Here is a 22,214-nt window from a genome sequence, read left to right as displayed (position 1 = left end):
GTAGTAGTTATTTTATTTAATTTCTTGTTAAGTTTACCCTTGCAACCTTCACCTCACTCTGGAATCACTCTGGATTCAGAGTCAGAGTGAAATCATGTTGAAACCAGTGTGGATCCAGAGTGTTTTTGTGCCTTTTTTCCAGAGTCAAATCACAGTGAATTCAGAGTAATCTCAGAGTGCATGCAGAGTGGTTCCAGAGTGAATTCAGAGTGATCCCAGAGTAAATTCAAAGTGGATTCAGAGTGAATTCAGAGTAAATTTAGAGTGATCCAGAGTGAATTCAGAGTAAATTTAGAGTGATCCCAGAGTGAATTCAGAGTGATCTTAGAGTGAATTCAAAATGAAAATAGAGTGTTTTCAGAATGTCCTGAAAATGTTTTCAACGTCGGTTTAGTGCTTTTCAGAGTAAATTCGAATAATTCTCAATTTTGTCCTTACCATATTTATGATATAACTTTAACACGAGTGTAGTGTATTGAGTTTTCATAATTTACCTAATTATATTAACAGTTAGACGACAAATGGTTAATAAATTGATAATCATATAGCATTTTTCGACTATATAATTAACAACCATTTCATTCTACAAAATAAGAGATAACAAATGTTGTAATTTGAAAATACTTTCAATTAGTAAACAGTCTATTTTTATCTTTATTAAATTAAATTAAGAAGTCAACAGGTGAATTTAGTATTATATATTATTAATTGGTTCCCTATTTTAAAATTTTGAAATATTATGAATTTTTGTATAACTTTTAAAAAAATTATTTTACTAGTTTACGATTTTTTCAAGTATTTAGATAGTTGTGACATATTTATTTGAATATTCCATTAAAATAGATTAGTCAAGACAATTGTAATAATTTAAAAGAGTCTCGTTATTTTAATTTACAGATAATTTTTTAAAAATATCTTTTATACCATTCATACAATAGTTAATTATATTCAACTCTGTTAAGGGTAAATTTATATAATTCACCGGATCCAATATGTTTGACATTTTTCTTTCAACTTAACCAATTAGGTATTATCGAAATTGTTAAACTTTAAAGAATACTGTTTTCTTTTATTATCTTATGTCCAATGTGAAACTATGTTTTTACGAAAATTAACTTGTAAACAGCGTGGGGTTACAGGATTTAATAACTGGAAAAATAATATCTTCTATAATTCATAAAACTAAATATATCTAAATAGCTGTAGAAATATTGAGGTTTATTCATATATTTACAAGTAACTTTACAGATTCTTACAAGTATATACTTTAAGTACATTTGGTTTTTAAAGTATTGTAACAGTCATAATAGTTACAAAATACCTTAGATTATATTAATACACAGTTTCATTAGAATTTATCACCAATTTAAAATTAAAAATTTTTAAATCTGTAAACTTTCCATTTATTGAGACATTTAGTAGCAGTTGTAAGGCAACAGAGGATTCAACTTGAGCTTATGGAAATTTCAACTTGTGATTCACGGAAGAAAAGAATTGTTTGCACAATCAATTCGACTTTATTACAGAGCAAATTACAACAAGTTTTTGAATGAGATATTATTTTTATAAAAAATTAAACATTACCATACAATTTATTTTGGAATAATTAAATTTACGCTTGTTCGAATGAAAAAAAATGTCATGTAGAAAATTGAGCTTATATCAAAATAGTATGATATTTTTAGGAAAATATATAGTGTGTTCTTATGATTATGATATTCATAGTGAGGATTGTTCTTCAACAGAATATACTGAAACTTTATAACAATGAATTAAATATTAAAATCGTACAGTTAAAGATAGTAACAAAATATTTAGAACTATAATTATTAGAGGTTTGTTTTTTAAATAATAATCAAATAATCAGTTCAATTTTTACAATACACATGCGAAAAATAATTATTTTTCGTGTTTTAAGACATAAATTTGATATTAATTTTATAGACAGTTATTTTATAGAAGAACTTAGTTTTACATTAAAATAATTTTTCTTTGACTCTACAATGTAAATATTTATTGGCTCTGAAACTTTATGTTTAAAAAAAAACCTAATTGACACAAATTGAAAATAATGAAGAAATTTATTTTATTCCTTATAATTATAGCTAGTCACTTAAATATTATATTTTCCGCAAAAAGAATAAACTTATTATAAAGTTCAACTTATTAATCCGTCTCCCAGCAATTCACTTGTTTAATGACATATAATTTTGATGATCCGAAAATTTGGACTGCTGGCTTTATAAAATTTGATTCTTTAATAAAAACTAAATCATCGGATACATCTACTTCATTAATAAATACAGTATCGAACGCATGACCGACTTGTCTCATTCTCTGAATTATGATTCCATGAATTATCTCATTATTATGATGAAAATGTACAATGTTAATTATACGACCAAAAATATCATCACCACAAAAAACTATTGAATTACAAAATTTCGTACTGTTATCTTTAATACACTCATATCTTACTCCATTTAATGTCATTTTATTATAGCATGTTATATTTGAAGGCGCATATCCAACACTCACTAGAGATGCACGTTCATTTTCTGTTGGTATGCGTGCAATACACTTCCGAAACCTGTCACACGATTCTTCACACCTCTTTTATTTTCAACAGAAATTTTCAAAAGCTTTGCAATAAACTTCCTTGTTTCTGGAGATACTACATCATCGTAAAGAGAGGTAATAATAAATTTATACATCAAGAAACGTGTTGCAACTTGATTGGTTCGAGCATGCGGGCTAGTTATGAAATCCATAATTTTTTTATTCCATGCCTCAAATACAAAAGCTTCATGGACCCATATTGGACGCCAGTTTCGTACAACTTGTACTAGGTGTGTCAGTAAGTGAATATTTGAAGTCATGTTCCGAATACCAAAATACTGTTGAAAAAGATTTACGTATTTTTTAGAAGCATTTCACTACGATCTAAATTGACTAGAGTTATACAGTCACTATTTAAAAGATGGATTGATTCCGATAAAAGGGCTAAATGATCAACATATTTCTTTGGTAATACTTCCTGTAAACATATAGGTGCATAATCGAGCCAGTTTCGCCATTCAGATGCTTTCCACTTCGGATATGTTGATGTTGCTCGTGGTTTTCGGGAACGACATGAAGGAGGTTTGATTCCTAATAAGTATTTATTTATTACTTTTTGGTGGTCAGGACTGCCGATGTAATAAGGGGTACCAGTTTTCGTGAATAATAATTTCGTATGCTGTTTAACTACACCAAGAAATACAGCATGCATTGCATCAACCACAACGCCTTTGGTTATGTTAAATAAGGGCAAAACTACCAAAGATGAAATATTTTTCACTCCTCTCACAATTTTTTTTGTTTCATATGCTGTTTCCATATCCTTACGTAGCTCTGTATCAGTCTGTATCTTACTGTATACTCTGTATCTTACCCTTTGCATAACAATATAAACATCCAAAATGTCCATTAAACTGTTTTACACAAACTAAAGCCGCTCGAGCCGGAGCATCTACACTACATGCCCTCGCAGCCTTAAAGCCATAATGGATCCATGATGGTTCCACAACGGGTCTAACATGAATCCACAATGGAATGACCGTGGGACCATAATGGATCCACTGTGGTTTTTTGCCATTATACCATAATGGTCCATGAATGTTTCCATCATGGCCCCATCGTGTTTCCACTGTGGGTCCATCGTGTTTCCATCGTACGTCCATCGTGTTTCCATCGTACGTCCATCGTAAGTCCATTGTGTATCCACTGTGTATCCATCGTGGATCCATCATGGATCCATTGTGTATCCTTCATAGATCCATCATGGTTCCACGATGGATACACAATGGATACACAATGGATCCATGATGGATACATGATGGATACATGATGGATCCAACGTATATCATTACGGTTTATTTTTATGGTCATTGTTACAGCTTGTAATGGATAAATATTTGTTCTATCAAGTTACTTTCACTCTGAGTTAAGATTTCAACGAATTTTAACTGTAAAGTGTCAGTACTCTTTTAAGGTAGTTCCTACTTATTGAAGATAGGAAAAATATTTTTTTTTTTTTTTGTTAAGTTAAAGTATTTATAATTGGTTCTCGTTAAAGTGCATTGTATTATCTCAGCTATTTTCATTTGTAAAAAACTCGAAAAAACTGAAAGAGAAAATTTTTTGTAGGTTTAATTTTATTTATGAAGGAAATCACAAATTTTATCATCAATCAAGTTAGTTTTTTTTTATTTTGTCTTACAGCAATAATAATAATAATAATAATAATAATAATAATAATAATAATAATAATAATCATCATCATCATAATAATAATCATAATAATAATCATAATATTAATATTACTAATAATCACAATAATAATCATAATATTAATATTACTAATAATCACAGTAATAATTATTATTATATCTTTAATAATAACATAATAAATATAATAAATAGTAAATATCGAGCATTACAAAAATAATAAATACTGTGTTGAAAATATTAAGGTTGACGTATAATTCTGCACTCTCTTTTCTTTTCCGTTAACTTGCTGCTTATCCATCTACGCAAGTGAATGTCAATGTCATCGACAGAGCCGGCAGAATACTTTATTTTGTATTTTTTTTGCATGTGCATGCATATTCCTGTAAATAAATACAAAGAAAAGTTCATTAATATAGCTTCGATTACTATTTGATTCGAATTCGAAACATTTTAAAATGTTTGCTAACCGAAGTACACAACAAAAGTTCGGCAACGTCATGAGAAAAACAAACCGGAAACAATTATAGAAAGCTACCAAAAATAAGACATTATATTTGTTTTCACGTTATGTTACCAAATCTTGTAATGTTGCTGTGCAAAAATAATAAATTTAATTGGTGATTTAAATTGATAAATATAGGTAAAAATTTTCACACTTTCAACACAAAAGCATTTTTTGTTTACTTTTTAGGCTAATATACCCCTGTAAGGACGTTTACTTCAAGTGTCAGTCAATTGAAATTAATGACAGATTTGGCCATATATTCAATATGATAAAAAATTATTAATGGTTTTTCTATGACTATGATAAAAGATTTTTTTAAAGAATGTGTACACACAGGGTATCGAACTTATTACGGGTTTAGAAAATTTAGGACTAGTTTAAGATTTTCATGCGAGATTTTAATGATTTTATTGACAGATTTAAAATTTTTTATTATTTTCATAGAATATTTTTGGGATAATGTATACACACCGAGTATCCAACTTATCATCCTTAAGGAGATCCTCGTTAAATACCCATACATGTAAAACTTCCTGAAACTGTAGATTCAGTCTACGTAGCCTAATAATTAATAAAAAAAAATAAAAAATAGTTTGTTTCCCTGGTAATTAATGAAATAATTAAGTTAGAAAATTGTAATTTTTACATTTAGGTAAATGGAGGTTTCACCAACCGTGTATATGGTTAAGAATTTATTGCAATTAACGAATGCATAAAAATTTTATTTTCATTGAATTTAATTGAAAAAATAATAAGCTTCCGATTCAAATAATAAAAAAAGTAAGTTTCCCAACGATTTATCCAAATATTTTAGATTTTTTAAGAAAAATCACAAGAACTTCCGTTTTTTAAAGTCGACGTATTTGACTTGACAACACCGTTTGCGCAATTACCCGGCGCATCAGATTTATCTGAGACATATTTACAAAAGAATAAATTTGAAGGTAAGGAAATTCTTACGGTGTTGTCAAGTGTATACCGGTAATTCAGAGTGCTATATTTTTTATTAGTCAATTGAATGATAATAATAATTTAATGAGTAATTTTTTCGGAAATTTACTCAGAAACCTTATTAATTAATTAAACAATTAATTTTAAGATGCATATTAAAAATATTTCTACGTATTATTTTTTTATAGACATTCTTTACACTGGAGGGTACTTGGATCTCCTTAAAAAAGTTGAAGGTTGTTCCAGCGTGCTATATTATGTGGTAACAGCATTTACTATTGTTGGAGGGGTTCATACTATTGCCAGATCATGATTTACTATAGAAATACTATATGAAAATGACCAAAAAACAATGCTTAAATTATTATATCTCGATAACGATACGGTAAAGTGTCATTGTATTTTTATTAATTTATCGAATAAATATCAATTTTTATTCTGTTAGTTTTTTTTTCAATTCTGCTGAGGAGTTTTTTTAATATAACAAAGTATACTTGGGCAGTCTATGAGTTTTAGATGCTTTAAATGAGAAGTATGCTTAAGAATCCTGAACTTTGTGATTAAATATCTTTTGTTCTCAACGGTGAAAAATTTTGAAATTTTCAGATTAATTTGAGAACGTTACTCTTAATCTGTAAAAAAAAAAAATGAGCAAAATCTCCCGACAAGTGAATTCATGCTGGAACAACCTTAAAACTAGTATAATAAATTCTGATGATTTTTTTAACTTTCCACTAAGAAAATGAATGATTTTCCAAAAACCAGGAAGTTCTTGGTTTTATCCCTTTTTGCAAAAATTGAGTTTTCAATAGATTCCGATGTTTTTAGGCCCTGGGAAGCTTTCTCGACTCATTTTAAGAGGGTGTTACTATGTCTGCCTGTTGTGTGTGTGTGTGCGTGTGTGTGTGTGTGTATATGTGACCCGCTTATAACTTTTGTTATAACTTAGATTTCCTGAAAATTTGAACCGATTCGGAATTATAGATTTTTACAAAACTCAAAAAAACCCCAAAAAATTAAAAAAAATTTATTTTTCAAATGTGGTTTTTTTTTAAATAACTTATACACGGCTCAATCGATCGATGTCATAAACTAATCTGCTTTTGGCATAAATAAAACACGTCGATCGCCGTTTTGTAGGACAAAATCGGTTGATTTGTTCGTGAGTTATCGTTGTCGATAGAGTACCAAAAACAATGTTTTTCCGAAATAACTTTGAAATTTTTTTTCGGTCGATTTTAAGTTTAAGATCCTTGATCAGGCTTTAAAAACTTCGTCGAGCGCTGCCAAGAACATGAAAATCATTTTTTCCAAAGTTATTGCTATTTGAAAATTCAAAAGATAGTGTTTTATTAAATTCCTATCAGTCTTTTGAGCTCGAACAGCTCAAAAACGCAATAAGTACAATTTTGAATCATTAGTATGAAATTATGGAATCAGCGCGAAGTTGCAAGGATAACTTTTAGGGTTAACCGTTTTCTTAATTTTTTTTTTTGCCGTATTTATTTGATACCCAGTGTATACACTGTGTTCTAGAAATATTCAATGAAATTCATAAAAATATCATTAATAACTTTTCAAAATGATCGAAAACGGGTTTTCAAATATTTCGAAAAAATTATTATATAATTAAATCTAGATAAAAACTTTCCTTATTTATTCATTATTTTTAAGCTTTCGTTACTCGCGCACGCGGGGATTCCCCGCACGACACTACTCAACCTAATGAGAATTGTGTGAAAAAGAGTGAGAAGATCTGAGAAAGCGCGTGTAACGAAGGGTTAAGCTTAATTATAAAATAATTCTTTCTAGAAATTTGAAAACTCGTTATCGATCATTTTGAAAAAATATCGATTATTTTGTCCCAATGACGAACGTCTGTAACACATGAAGAACTAAATATTTTCTTACTTAACATTCTTACTTTTTATTTTTGTAATATCAGCCTTGCTGACTTTAGAGAAGTTTCCAACTGCCTTTGCTTTTAACAAATATTTATTCTTCATTTCATCTTTTGTCCACAAAACATTCATTACCCTTCCAGCTCTGGACTTCATGGTGGTGGCCAGCAATGCACTAGAATATTCATCTGGGTCAAAACGTAACCCATTGATCTCTGTATACTGTAGGAAATATATAATTTTAATAATTTGAATACGGGTTAAAATGGTTAATGTGACACAATCACATTCTTCTTTTCTTCACGGTAAAAAAAATCTACGAAAATTTACTATAAAATATCGTAATCGTGGACCATACTAGTATTATCGTAAATCTTCCAATATTTTATACAAAAATTTACTACTTTTACAATAGAATTTTTACAATTTTTTATAGTAATTTTTTTCTAGAGATCCGGGCATTTAAAAATACAGTCAAGCAGAGTTACTATTCTTGTATTTTACTTTAAACTTTCCAGTGCTGCCTGTAATGTTTTACGATTGAATTAGGAGATTTTACAATTTAGAATTGGAATTTATAATAGCTCTGGTAGTATGCGCACAAGTTGTGCGCAGTACTGTGGTCCAAGCTAATATACCGAATTAAATACAATTAGGTATGTTGCCTGAGATATCGTAACTGGAAGACTTCTGGCTACCAACTAGATAATCTGGGTTCGAGTCCTGGCTGGAACTGTCGCAAATATATTTGTTTTTTTCAGCTCAATTTCTTTTAAAATCGTGCCTTCATTTTTACGATAAAAAAATAACTAAATTTACTGAAAAAAATCGTAAAAATTACTGTTTAGAAATCATAGTCCACCGGTACGATTCTATGTAGTAAGAATTACGATAAAAAATTGTAAAAATTCTTTTGTTTTATTTACCGTGTTGATAAATATTAAATGTTTCGGTTATAAAAGAGAGTTATCATTTCATCAGATAAATTTTCTAACAATTCAGATAACGTAAAGAAATGCAATAGATTTGTAAGAAATTCAGAAAAAAATTATATCATTCACTAAGGTAAAAGACCCAATAGCGGACCATGCACCAGTACCGGAACACTCCATGCATTTGTATATCTATATTCACAAATATAGATATACAAATGCATGGAGTGTTCCGGTACTGGTACATGGTCCGCTATTGGGTCTTTTACCTTATGGAATAAAAAATATTATATGTTATGGAGAAATGAAATAAAAAATATTGCTATTATTAAGAGATACTCATCTAATCAACAAATCAACTTACTTATTGATCTTGAATATGAAATATTTGTTTCTATTAATCTTGAATATTAGTTTCTATTAATCTTGAATATGAAATGTTAGTTTCTAAAGGCTAGACTGGTAATAACTGGAGATTTTAACTTGCCAAGTAGCTTACAACAAGAAGAAAGTTCAAAAATACTATATGAAGCCTTGGCAACGCTAGAATGCCAAGAAGTCAACCAAGTACAAAATGATAGCCATACCACACTGGACTTATGTTTCAGCGACATAGACATGGAGATTAGCAGGGCGATGGCACTCTTACCAGAGGATAAATACCACCCAGCACTGGATATAGCCATGGAATTCCAACCAAGCCTCACACCTTTGGCTGCTCCAACGTATATATTCAAAAAAGCTGATTACAACGAGCTTAACATACTGTTTTGCAGTACAAACTGGTCTAAACTCTATTATACAGAATCAGTCAATGAGAAAGTAAATATTTTTTACAACATCATACAAGATGCTGTTAATGAACATGTGCCGATTTTTGGATATATTACAAATAGCTTTCCCAGCTGGTTTTCGTATGTATTGAAACAACTGATCAAACTCAAGAAGCTAGCTCATATCAAGTATAAGACGCATAAGAATAAAACGAACTACAAGCAATTTAGTGAACTGAGGTTGGCATGTAAGAAGTTGAGCAAAGAGTGCTATGTAAGGTACCTGGATCATGTAGAGAATAAAATCCAAGAGGACACCAAAGAATTTTGGAAGTTCATCGGCAATAAAAACAGAGATAGTAGTGACATACCTTCAACAATGCACTGGAACTCACAATCAGCTGATGCGGGGATGATGACAAGTAACCTATTCGCATCCTTTTTCTCTAGCACCTATGATGACAACAAAAGCGTGGGAAGGACCAGTGTAACATCTCCAACTATAACTAACCACAGGGTGGATGTCACCGACTTCATCATCAGTCCAGCAGTGGTATATAAGCAACTCACGGCATTAAATGTGAACAAAGGGGCTGGCCCAGATGGGACCCCGAATATATTCTGGCGTAACTGTGCAGCAGGATTATGTGAACCACTAACAAACATATTAAACGAATCAGTGCAGCAGAGGATTGCCCCCACACAATGGAAACTTTCATATATATGTCCAATTCATAAAGCCGGATCAAGATCAGATATATCAAATTACAGACCAGTATGTATCCAGTCAGCGATTGGAAAATTATTTGAAAAAATAATACTGATTCAACTAGCTAGCGCATTTAAAAACGTTATCACAACTAAACAACATGGATTTACCGGAGGCAGGTCAACCACGACAAACCTGTTCTCATATGTCAATTTTCTATATAAAGCACTCAATAAGGGCCAAGTAATACATACAATTCACACGGACTTTAGTAAGGCATTTGACAGAGTAAACCATGACGTTTTATTGAAAAAGCTGAAAGAATATGGAATAAGTGGTAATGCCCTAAATTGGCTGCAATCATACCTGACTGGAAGATGTCATCAAGTGAGAGTCAATGGTTATCTTTCAGATGAATTTGAAGTAAAGTCGGGTGTCCCACAAGGATCACACCTTGGCCCTATCCTCTTTAACATCTTCGTAAATGACATTGGTAGCAAACTCAGATCTGATTATCTACTCTATGCTGATGACTTAAAAATCTACAAAAATATCACCAATGAGCAGGACGTAGCAGATGTTCAATATGATATAGATAACTTACACAACTGGTGTGAGGAGAATAAATTGGACCTAAACATTAACAAATGTGCGGTTATGGCGATTGCGAGATCACATACAGTAAAGCCAACGGACTATAGACTCAATGGTGTTAAAATAGCTGAAGTACAAGAAATAAAAGATCTGGGAGCCATAAACGAATAGATAAGGTGCAGGAGAAGTTTATGAAGACTCTTTCATGTATAAGTGAAGTACGGATGGGTAACAGGGATATTACCGAGTTGAAGATCAGCAGTCTAGAGTCACGCAGAAAAATAGCAGACGTAGCTTTCTACTTCAAATTGGCCTACGGCCTTATTGATGCTCCGGAAATTAAAAATATATTTGAAGTCATTCAAACGGAGAAAGTTTTGAGGAAGAATAGACTGCTGAAGACAGACAAAACATCAAAGGGGTATATATTACATGGCCTAAAAATAGAATTGCTGACAGTGTAAACTCAATCCATCAACAAGTAGATTTTCTTTCTGGACCGTATTGTGCATTCATAGCCATGGTTAAGTCGATAATAATGTAATTTTGATCAACGTAAAACAAAAGTTTAATTTCATTAATTAATTTTTGATTGATTTAAAACAATTGTCCAAGTTCATTAATGGTTTTTTTATTTCTTATTTTGCACGGAAAAAAATAATCGGTAGAGGTTACCGATTTTTTTTCGGTGGAGGCTACCGATTTTTCAGTAGAAGCTACCGATTACAATCGGTAGAGGCTACTGATTTTTTTCGGTAGAGGCTACTGATTTTTTCGGTAAAAGCAACCGATTCTAGTTTTGTAAATTAATTATTCATATATATTAGTTATTATAAGTTGTTTTGCGTCGGAAGTCATTTTTATCATAGTTGAAAATAAAATAAGTTACTAATAATAATGATAAATAATAAAACTAACTTTCAAAGAGTCTCTTAACTTAAACTTTAAATAATCATTATATTTTAAATTTTTACCGCCTCTTTTTATATCATTGGCAACATTTATTTTCAAATTTTAAAATTAGTGGCGCTGCGATAAAATAACTAATAAACAGCTGTTTATTTCGAAAAATCCGTTCTTACCTGACCTCTACTCGGGGAAAGGAATATACATACTTAATTTCAAAACTGTAGGAGCAATATTTGAAAAATTAAATTTTTTTAGGTTAACACCCCCGCAACCTCCCTTGTAGGTCGTATTTCGAAAAATCCGTTCTTAGTTGATCAGACTCCGAGAACGGTATATGCATACCAAATTTTACATCTCTAGGTCTTATGATTCCAGAGATATCGTGATTAATGACTATATACGTGGGAATCTCTTATATATATATATATATATATATATATATATATATATAGATGAAAAAAAGTAAAAAGTTGATGTGGGTACTCAAATGAAAGGTCTCGATGAGTAGAACACCAAAATGAGCATTTATCTTTAAAAATCTCAATCTTTGACAAAATACGATCTTATTATTGATATTTTCTAAGATACAAACTTACTTTGATGTTACACCCATCGAGACCTTTCATTTGAGTACCCACATCATTTTTACATATTTTTTTCATATTTACATATATATGATATATATAAATATGAAAAAAAGTAAAAAGTTGATGTGGGTACTCAAATGAAAGGTCTCGATGAGTAGAATACCAAAATGAGCATTTATCTTTAAAAATCTCAATCTTTAACAAAATACGATCTTATTATTGATATTTTCAAAGATACAAACTCACTTTGATGTTACACCTATCGAGACCTTTCATTTGAGTACCCACATCAACTTTTCATATTTTTTCATACTTACATTTATAATTCTTTTTCAAGACACGACTTTTATCTTAATTTCAAAATTCTTTCGCTCAACTTCCCCTAGAAATTATTTGCATTTTTTGCTATAAAATTTTTGTTTTTAAGTAAAGATATAAAACGGTAGAAATTACCGATTTTTCGGTAATGGTTACCGATTAAAATCGGTAACCTCTACCGAAAAAAATCAGTAGCCTCTACCGAAAAAAAATCGGTAGCCTCTACCGATTTTAATCGGTAGCTTCTACTGAAAAATCGGTAGCCTCCACCGAAAAAAAATCGGTAACCTCTACCGATTGCCAATCGGTAGACTCTACCGATTATTTTTTTCCGTGTGATATTTAAAATTTCTTTGTTATTTTTGTTTGTATTTACCATTTTAATAATTCATTGTTCCTCTATAAAATTATTTGTATTCTCATAGAGAGAAATAGATGTATATTGCCGATTGGCGTTAATAAATAAATAAATAAATAAAAAAAACTAAAACAAAAAAAACAGTAATAAAAAAAAATTCTACGTTATTATAAGTATAAAGTACTCACTTCTATATCATTTTCAATAGTTATTTTTTCTGCTGATTCCGGGTACTGACGTTCTAATATTCCATTGTCAGGTTCTTCTGCAGATCCTTGTCTATTAGCAGAATTACATACACGCGTCAAGTTCTTCACGTCTTTTGTCAATGTTGTTAATGTTTTCTCAATACCTGAACGCCAAGTAATGAATTGCTGATTATTTATTTGGTTTCTCCCAACTTCTTCTCCTTTTTTCTCAGTCTGTGTAATTCTAGTGTTATTTGTCAAATTTTGAAAAGGTCTTCGAGGCGTTACGGGGTCATCCGAATCATCTCCATTACTTTTATCGTTATCATTTTCACTTGAATTGTCGTCTGGCATTCCAAGGCCATTGCCATCATTGTCATTAACGTTCTCAACTCTATCTTCTAAATTTTCATATTCATTCGGTTCTTGTTCTGACATTATTGTTTCTAAATCTTCTGATGATTGAATCTGCCAAATGCAATAAATTTGTGATTAATTTTGACAAGTGATTCATATTAAAATTATGGTATCAAATTCCCTGACGAAGAAAAAATAATTGAAGTGACGGGCACTGTTAATTTTCTATATTTAAAATAATTCGGAAAAATTTTTTAAATTTAGAAGGAATGAAAGGAATTAAACTTTGATTAGTTTCAGTACTTCATCATTTTGTTTCTTTCATCTAAATATTGGATTATGCTGGGTTAAAAAAAATGAGTAATTTTTTTTTCTAAAAATAAGGAAAATATCTATTGAGATGACAAATAAAATTCCTTAAAAGTTTGAGCGCTTAATTATGATAAGTCTACGAATCATCTTTTCTATTGGTTAGTCCTGACTATATTCTAGAGTTAAAACTGTTGAAGCATTGAGCCAAAACAATTTGTCGACCTATATCCTTGTGGGAAATCAAATTTCCTTCGAACAAGGTTTCATTCAGTATAACCCATTAACGGTCTAAGGCACTAGAATTCGTTCTAATATCCATTTCATAGCAAGAGAACTGTGCGAAAATTCAAGCTTAATCCTTGCTTGGTAGCTATTTCCTCTACTGGAATGTTGTTTTAATGTTTTAAATTAATTTAAAAATTACAATTACATTGTCGTTCAACAAAAATGAACAAAAAGCTTAATTTCAAACTCAGTTATATTGCAATGATATGGATGAAAGAACGAATCCTCATAATACAAACCATTAATGTGTTACGGTGATTAAAACCACAGCAATTTAGAATGATGAAAACAAGAATTTTTTATGTATTTTAACTTTAATAGCGAATAAATTCTAAAATTGTTTTGAAAAAATATTTTTTTTTGCATTTTCTTGTAGAGCATTTAATTACCTTGAAGAAACTATATTATAATATAATACATGTTGATTTATGTATTAGTTAAACTATTTCAAAGTAAAAAGGTGAAATCAAAAAGACAAATAAGTTTTCAGAGCTTGATTACTCAGAAGTTGTTGGTCTGACGACAATTCTCAATCAAGCCTTTTTTGACTGAAATTTAATTTTTCACAACAATATAGGTGGATAAATTTTTTTGGTTTAAATGTTCAACTGTTTTAACGCTACAATAAGGCCAAGACTGAAAAATAGAAAACACAATTTATAAATTTTTTTTCATGTTCATTAAGGGCTCTAACTTGCAGGGAATTTTTATTTTGTCATTCCAAAAGATATTTTTAATTTATCTCAATAATAAAAAATACTTATGTTTTTGGCCCAGCATAATGTATATATATTTTCTCATCGTTAGACCTAAAAATTATGTAAATTTAGATTAAATGAATGGTATGAATCGTATTTTTTGAAATTACTCGACTTCGAAAATTTCTAAAATTTTTTTCGTACGCCTTAAAATTTCTTTAAAAACCTGAAAACTTAGTTTTGAATTTAGTAAAAAATTAAATCCCTACCAAGTTTTGAAGTTTTTTATCTGATAATGAAATCATTAAGATATCTATAAAAAACGAAAAGAGCTATTTGTCGCATAAATTTCATGATCATTATATCCACTAGAATATATTTCCAGCTTTTGCACTGAAGACATTCGATAATACAGTAGTTACGAATTACATCAGAATGTTAACTTACATCATTTTGTACGTCCTGATTTTGATAGTTTGGTAATAAATTTCGATAATATTTTCCTGATTTCTGAGTGTTAACTTTGTTAACTTTTGCAGTTTTAGTTGCTGCTGAAGATTTAAGGTGATTTTTGGTTTTTCGATCAGCTGTCTTTTCTTTATTTGGTGTACTATTTTTTGGGCTATTTGCATTTTTCAAAATGCGAATCCGTTTTGTTTTACAAACTTGTCGCTTTTTTAAAGCTGTTAAATCATCTAACATAAATAAAATCAAATATTAAAAATTGTTATAAATAATACATTCTTCATTTTATAGATAACTTATTACTAAATAGGACAGAAAACTGCTATAACTATGAGAAATTCAAACTTTCGAGATAAATTATAATATATGATTAAATATATTTTCCTAATTTTGACTATAAACTATATGTAAAATATAGGGTTAAAATAACGTTTGTGGCTACCATGGCATTTTTCACCATTTTAAGACTAAATTAGTGTATAAATTAACATATATGAAGTGGAATTACGAATTTTTTGTTGATAACAAGGCATAAAAATGTATTTAAAATTATTTTCTTAATATAGAAACTATCCATGCAGATAAAAATTTTGGGTAACCCAAAATGATTCATCTACCCTAATTTATTAAAAATCAATGAAGAAACGTTTGAAATTTTTCTTTTGTTTCCACAAAAAATGAAAAGAGCTCGACTTGTAAGCCATGAAAAAACTTTTAAATTAATACTTTTTTAGTTAAAGACAATTTACCATCTTGATCAATTATTTCCAAATTATCAAGAAGTGTGTCACCATGTTTTATACAAAACGATCCATTTAACCCTTCAAAATCGATGTCGTCAGTGACAGCCCTCAATTTGTTTTTTGCGTTAAAGTAACTCAGTTTGCATGTTTCTACAATTACACACTCTTCTCGATCTCTCGTAATTACACAATATGTCTTCATCTGTAAATAAATAACCATGTATTAGGAATAATCAATAAAAACATTTTTTTATACATTATTTAACAAATTATAAAAAATTCATATAAAAAAATTTTATACAACTTACAGAAAGGATTGTTTTATAGATGAATTATTTAACTATCTTTTTAATAAATTTTATAATTAAAAACAATTTATTTCGCTTTTTATATTCTGAATTACTTCAAAAAATGTTCTATCTTTTATTTATCTTTATGGGTTATGTACACCAATAGATTATAATTAAAATATATTTAACCAAATAATTTTGCAATATTAACTTACCTTGAATTTATTCAATTGCAATCAGAATACCAATTACTCTTTTTAAGTCACAACGTAAAATAAAAATACGTGCTAGATGTTACTTTCTTTCAAAAAAATAATTCGAAAGAACTATTACATTTATCGTGTCGTTTTTTTTTAGTTGACTATAAATGAATATTATTTTCGATGCTGTCTAAAATAAAATTGCGTAAAATTATTTATATAACACTTTACTGTTCAAAATCACTGCTAATAAATACATTTATTTAAATAAATATATCGATAATGGCATCATAATACAGCGTTAGCGTGTAATAATTTTTTTTATATATTAACTCAAGTCGGAATAGTACAATAACAGAAAATCATCAAAATGTGCAACAACAGCACATGGCTTTTTCGCTGTGACACGTAATAAATAACCATAAACTTGCGATAAAGAATGAAATGACTTTTATATACGTCCTTTGTCCTCAAGTTGTCTGGTATAAAAGAACGAGTTATACTCGAAATTGATCGATGACGTCCGAAATCGTTCGAACCTATATGCAACTTATGGAGGACTATACACAGGTGACCTCTATAATGCAACTATTGAAAGTATAGTTATAATATACATACATGATAGAGGCTGTGTGTATCAGCTTTACATCCAGGTTATTTAAAATAACTATAAGGTATAACCTGTAATATCAGCACAACGATCATATGATATATATTAAAAAATATACAATATTTTTAATAATTCAAAAGAAAATAGTCTAAAAGTTTTAAAAATATTTAATATTTCAGTTTGATACCATAAAAACTAATTGAAGGTAAGTAAATCAAAATACCGATTACAGTTTAACGTAAACACATACACGTGCATATAATTAAACGACGTGTAAACATTCAATATATATTAAAAAGTAAAGTTATTTGGCTCTTTGCAAATAACAAACTCGAAATGACACGATAATTACACATGTTTACAAATTTACAGTTTTCAATTCTTGGAAGTTTTTCAAAAAAATAATAACTAAATTTGTAACAGTTTTATAAAAAATTCATCGTAATATATATATGTATATTGTTAATGTATTTTTTTCATTTTCAGTTCGCATTCTTAACTTGTACTTTTTTGTTATTACAATGCTTAACAAAATTTATTAAATAACTTATGAAATCTTGGAATACATTTTTTTATTCTTTATTTGAAGAGTGTTACTGAAGTTAGCAAATCTTACTTAATTTTTGTATTTTTTTTTAATAATTAAATAAAACTAAAAATTATTTTTAAAAAAATTACACAAATAGTTTTTCAACTTTAGGAAACTTGCAAATCAAAAAAAAATTTTTTTTATAATAATTTTTCAATAAAAAAATTTGATAAAAATTATCTCATTTTTGCTAATTTCATATTTATTTTAAATATGTAATAATAATTCAATTATTTATATAGATAATCCATAATGAAGAGATCATTGAGTAATTCGAAAACTGCTGTTTTGAAAAGAAATAAAAGAAAATTATTGAATTTTTTAACGGCATTTCCACCTGAGGAGCGACCGTGTATGCCAAAAACCTTTTTTGAATTTCCGGTAAGTTTGATATTTCCAAATTATTAATAAATCTAGTGAATAAGCATAGACTGTATAAATAAAGTAGCAAAAAATAATTAATAATTCAATTTTTGCTCATAATACATGCAGTCAAAAGTGCACATATATGATAATTTGATTCCTTTCAACTGAATTTGAGAATTTTTGACATCAATATACTAAAAAGTTAATTTTATTTTTTTTTTTGAAGTCATTAAAATATTCACATAATGTTTTTTAATTGTTAAATCTCTCGTGAGACTTTTATTTATATCTATTGAATTACAAAATTATCGTACCTTTTACGTAGTTCTTAACCAACTAGACATTACTAAGTACTAGATCGAAAATTGTTTACCGTAAAAAATATAATATCTATAATAGTCTAGTCAACAAAGGCCTTTTTGAAAATTTGAAGTGGCGCTTGCAACAATTGCAAAAGTAATTAACAATTTAGTGATAAAAAAGGGGTTCCGTTTTTCGCGGATACCTCGAAAATTATTAAGAATTTTGAAATTAAAAAAAAAAAACAAAAAGAGGAAGAAATTTCCTAAAAAATAGTCCTACCTTCCGGAACTTTACAACCAATATTTATAATTTCCTCTGAGGGTTGAAAATACGCTCGAAAATGCGTACTCTTGCTAGTGCAAGCCTCGTCTACTTCGGGCACTTGATATAAAATAATTTTTTAAGCTTATAAATAATGAAAATAAAAAATTGAAAAATGCAGTCACCTGCTGGATATACAAATTAACAATAATCTGCCGACTAAAAATTTTTATCATGATTTATCAAAAAGTTATGCTATTGTTAATTAACAATTTTTGTAGCTTGAACATTAATATTGCAAGTGCGATTATTGTTAAACTACAAGTCTCAAATTTTTTTCCTTCTGTGGAGCTATTCTGCAAGAACTATAAAATCGATTCTCGTCAATCTAATTTAAAAATTGTTAATTTTCACTTTGTTGTTACCAAATAACGGTGGAGAATAATTTGAAAGTTAAATAAATGAACTGAAATTAAATATTTTTTGAAATATTTTGATTAAATCGATTTTTAATCAGTAAAAGGTACCGGAAAATAATTTCTTTAGATTTTTATCAATTATTTTTTAAAAAATTGTTATCAATAGAAGGGTTGTTTATATAAAAATTAAAAATCTTTTTTTTATATTAACAATCTTTTATGCAAATTTAGATTTTTAGAGAAGAAATGACTCCTTGAAAAAATTCTTTAATAGCTTAAAAACACTTCTGTTCATTAAAAATTTTTTTTATCACTTGTAATTAAAATTATTATTTATACCAGGCAGTTATCTTAATATTAAAAAGAATTTTAAAAAAATTTATGAAAAATATGTATTGTTTAAAACAAATTGTTGATTAAATAAACAATGAAAATTTGAATAAAAAAAAAATTTTTTTTTTTTAATGAAAGAGCAAGATAAATTATGATTAAAAAAAAAATGGCTCCTTAATTTTAATTACAAGTGGTAAAAAAAAATTGTTAATTAACAAATGCGTTTCTAAGCTATAGAAAAATTTTTATAAGGAATGATTTTTTTTCTAAAAATCATAATTTGGATAAAAGATAGTTAATATAAAAATAAATTTTTTATTTTCTTATAAACAACCCTTTTGTTTATGACAACTTTTTAAACAATAAATGATAAAAATGTAAAAAAATTATTTTCCGGTACCTTTTACTGATTAAAGATCGATTTAATCATAATATTGTAAAAAAATTTTTATTTCAATTCATTTATTTAGCTTTAAAATTTTTCTCCACCGTTATTTGTTAATAACAAAGTGAAAATTTACAATTTTTTAATTCAACCGACAAGAATCAGTTCTATATCCCGTGCAGAATAGCTCCGCGAAAGGAAAAAAATTAGAGATTTATAGTTTAACAATAATCGCACTTGCAATGTTAATGTTCAAGCTACAAAAAATTGTTAGTTAACACTGGCATAACTTATTGAAAAATCATGATAAAAATTTTTTGCCGGCGGATTATTGTTAAATAGTTTATGCAGCAGGTGCCAGAATTTTTTCAATTTTTTATTTTCATAATTTATAAGTTTAAATAAATATTTTCTATCAAGTGCCCGAAGTGGGCGGGGCTTGTGCTTGCGAGAGTATGCGTTTTCGAGTGTATTTTCAACCCTCTGGGAAAATTATAAATATTGGTCGTACAGATCCGGGAGGTCGGACTTTTTTTTAGAACAAATTTCGATTTTTCATCAACATCAGTTAGTTTGTTTTTTCAATAAAAATCTTTTCGGTTGCAAATTGTTCTTTAGTCGTTTAGATTAACTATATATTGAATTCTATTAAACTACATATTGAAATTCATTTTAACTGTTGCAAATAGCATTTATTTTTCGTTTTACTAATTTTTTATAGATTTTCAAAACAATCATATCGAAGCGTTGTTTGTATAGAATGTAATTAGCAACCAAACCATAAATTAAAATTTAAAAAAAGAAGTATGCTTTTCTTTTTTTTTAAATAAAAATACTTTTAACCTTTTATTGAAAAAAAAAAAAAGAAACGAAAATTCGTCTAGCGTCACGCAGACAGAAAATTTGTAGCTGCATTTGAAAGTAATTTTTTAAGTTTCTTATAAAAGCTCATAGTAATGATGGGTAAATATAATATAATGTAATTTTTTCTCATCCACTTAATTCATATGCAATTTAAATATCTTTGTTATCGTACTTACTGATTCCATTAGACTCTTAAAATTTATATTGAATATTTTTTAATGATATTAGAGGAAGTTTTTATGTATCTGAAGTTCCGAACGTTCGTGGAAAAAACGTTTGAAAATAAAAAAAAAAATGTCGTTATGGGGCTGTTTATTAATATATCAAGCCAAATTTCTCTGAAAATCTTCATTTAAACCCCAAAAAAGTCACAATTAAGTTTCATACCCCTGTGACCGAGGGAACTACCCTTAATAGACACCCTTAACTTTGAAAAATTCTTTTCTCGGCTGTTTATAAATATATCAAGCCAAATTTCTCTTACAATCTTTATTTGCGCCCCAAAAAAGTCACAATTAAGTTTCATACCCCTGTGACCGAGGGAACTACCCTTAATAGCCACCCTTAACTTTCGAAAATTTTTTCTTGGGATGTTTATTAATATATCAAGCCAATTCTTTCTGAAAATCGTTGTTCGGCCCCCTGAAATAAAATAAAAAAGTTTCATACCCCTGTGACCGAGAAAACTACCCTTAATCGTCACCCTTATCAGAAAAAAAATTCTTTTTTTTTGTGTTTATCGATATATCAAGCCAAATTTCTCTGAGAATCTTCATTTAAGCCTGGAAAAAGTCCTAATAAAGTTTCATACCCCTGTGAATAAGGGAACGACCCGTAATAGCCACTCTTATCAAGAAAAAAATTCTTTTTTTTTGTATTTATCAATATATCACGCTAAATTCCTTTGAAAATATTCATTTGAGCCCCAAAAAAGTCACAATAAATTTTCATACCCCTGTGAACAAGGGAACTACCCTTAATAGCCACCCTTATAAAAAAAAAATTTTTTTGTGTTTATTACTATATCAAGCCGACTCTTTCTCAAACTCGTTTTTCGGCCCCGAAAAAAGTCACAAGAAATTTTTATAAATACAAAAAAAATTTTTTTTTTATAAGGGTGGCTATTAAGGGTAGTTCCCTCGGTCACAGGGGTATGAAACTTAATTGTGACTTTTTTGGGGTTTAAATTAAGATTCTCAGAGAAATTTGGCTTGATATATTAATAAACAGCTCCATAACGAATTTTTTTTTTTTTTTCCAACGTTTTCTCCACGAACGTTCGGAACTTCAGATACATAAGTTTTTTAATCTCAAAAATTACTAACAATGATAGTTATATATCTGAATGTTAAATAATTTTCGAAATATTTTTACAGTCTACTACTAATGTCAATCCCATTGAAAGCATGGATAATCATCCTGAAGATGCAAATACACCCGGGTATTATAACGAAAATACGGTAGAGAATGTAAGCCAAAGTGTTGCCGATGATATTAGTTCTCACGGTAATCTACTACATCCAGAATACAGCGAAGACAGCCGTACATATCGTGATAATTTACATTCTGACATAAATACAACACTCTTGGATTCAAGTACTGGAAATAATGATGTCTATCAAGATGGTGATCATGATGATAATGATGATGATGATGTCTATCAAGATGATGATGAAGATGATGAAGATGGTAATGATGATGATGATGATGATGATAATGATGATGATGATGATGATG

The 22,214-nt window shown here is 28.7% G+C and overlaps 1 protein-coding gene across 1 annotated transcript; it reads right to left on the bottom strand.

Moving 5' to 3' along the window:
* Positions 1-4,238: 4,238 nt before the first annotated feature.
* On the bottom strand, positions 4,239-16,811 carry LOC141527180 (uncharacterized). Its single transcript, XM_074242518.1, has 6 exons — positions 16,363-16,811; positions 15,864-16,059; positions 15,097-15,344; positions 12,998-13,465; positions 7,653-7,851; positions 4,239-4,652 (listed from the first exon to the last, which is right to left on the bottom strand). Exons 2-6 carry the CDS (start codon positions 16,057-16,059, stop codon positions 4,510-4,512), a joined length of 1,254 nt encoding a protein of 417 aa, XP_074098619.1. The 5' UTR covers positions 16,363-16,811; the 3' UTR covers positions 4,239-4,509.
* Positions 16,812-22,214: the final 5,403 nt, after the last annotated feature.

The sequence above is a fragment of the Cotesia typhae genome, unplaced genomic scaffold, assembly GCF_013202065.1.
Source record: "Cotesia typhae breed Kobodo isofemale line unplaced genomic scaffold, CoteBio_Ctyphae contig_4, whole genome shotgun sequence".
In the NCBI taxonomy this organism is placed as follows: domain Eukaryota; kingdom Metazoa; phylum Arthropoda; class Insecta; order Hymenoptera; family Braconidae; genus Cotesia; species Cotesia typhae.
Note: the sequence above shows the minus strand (reverse complement) of the source record. Positions and strands in the feature narration are given on the sequence as shown.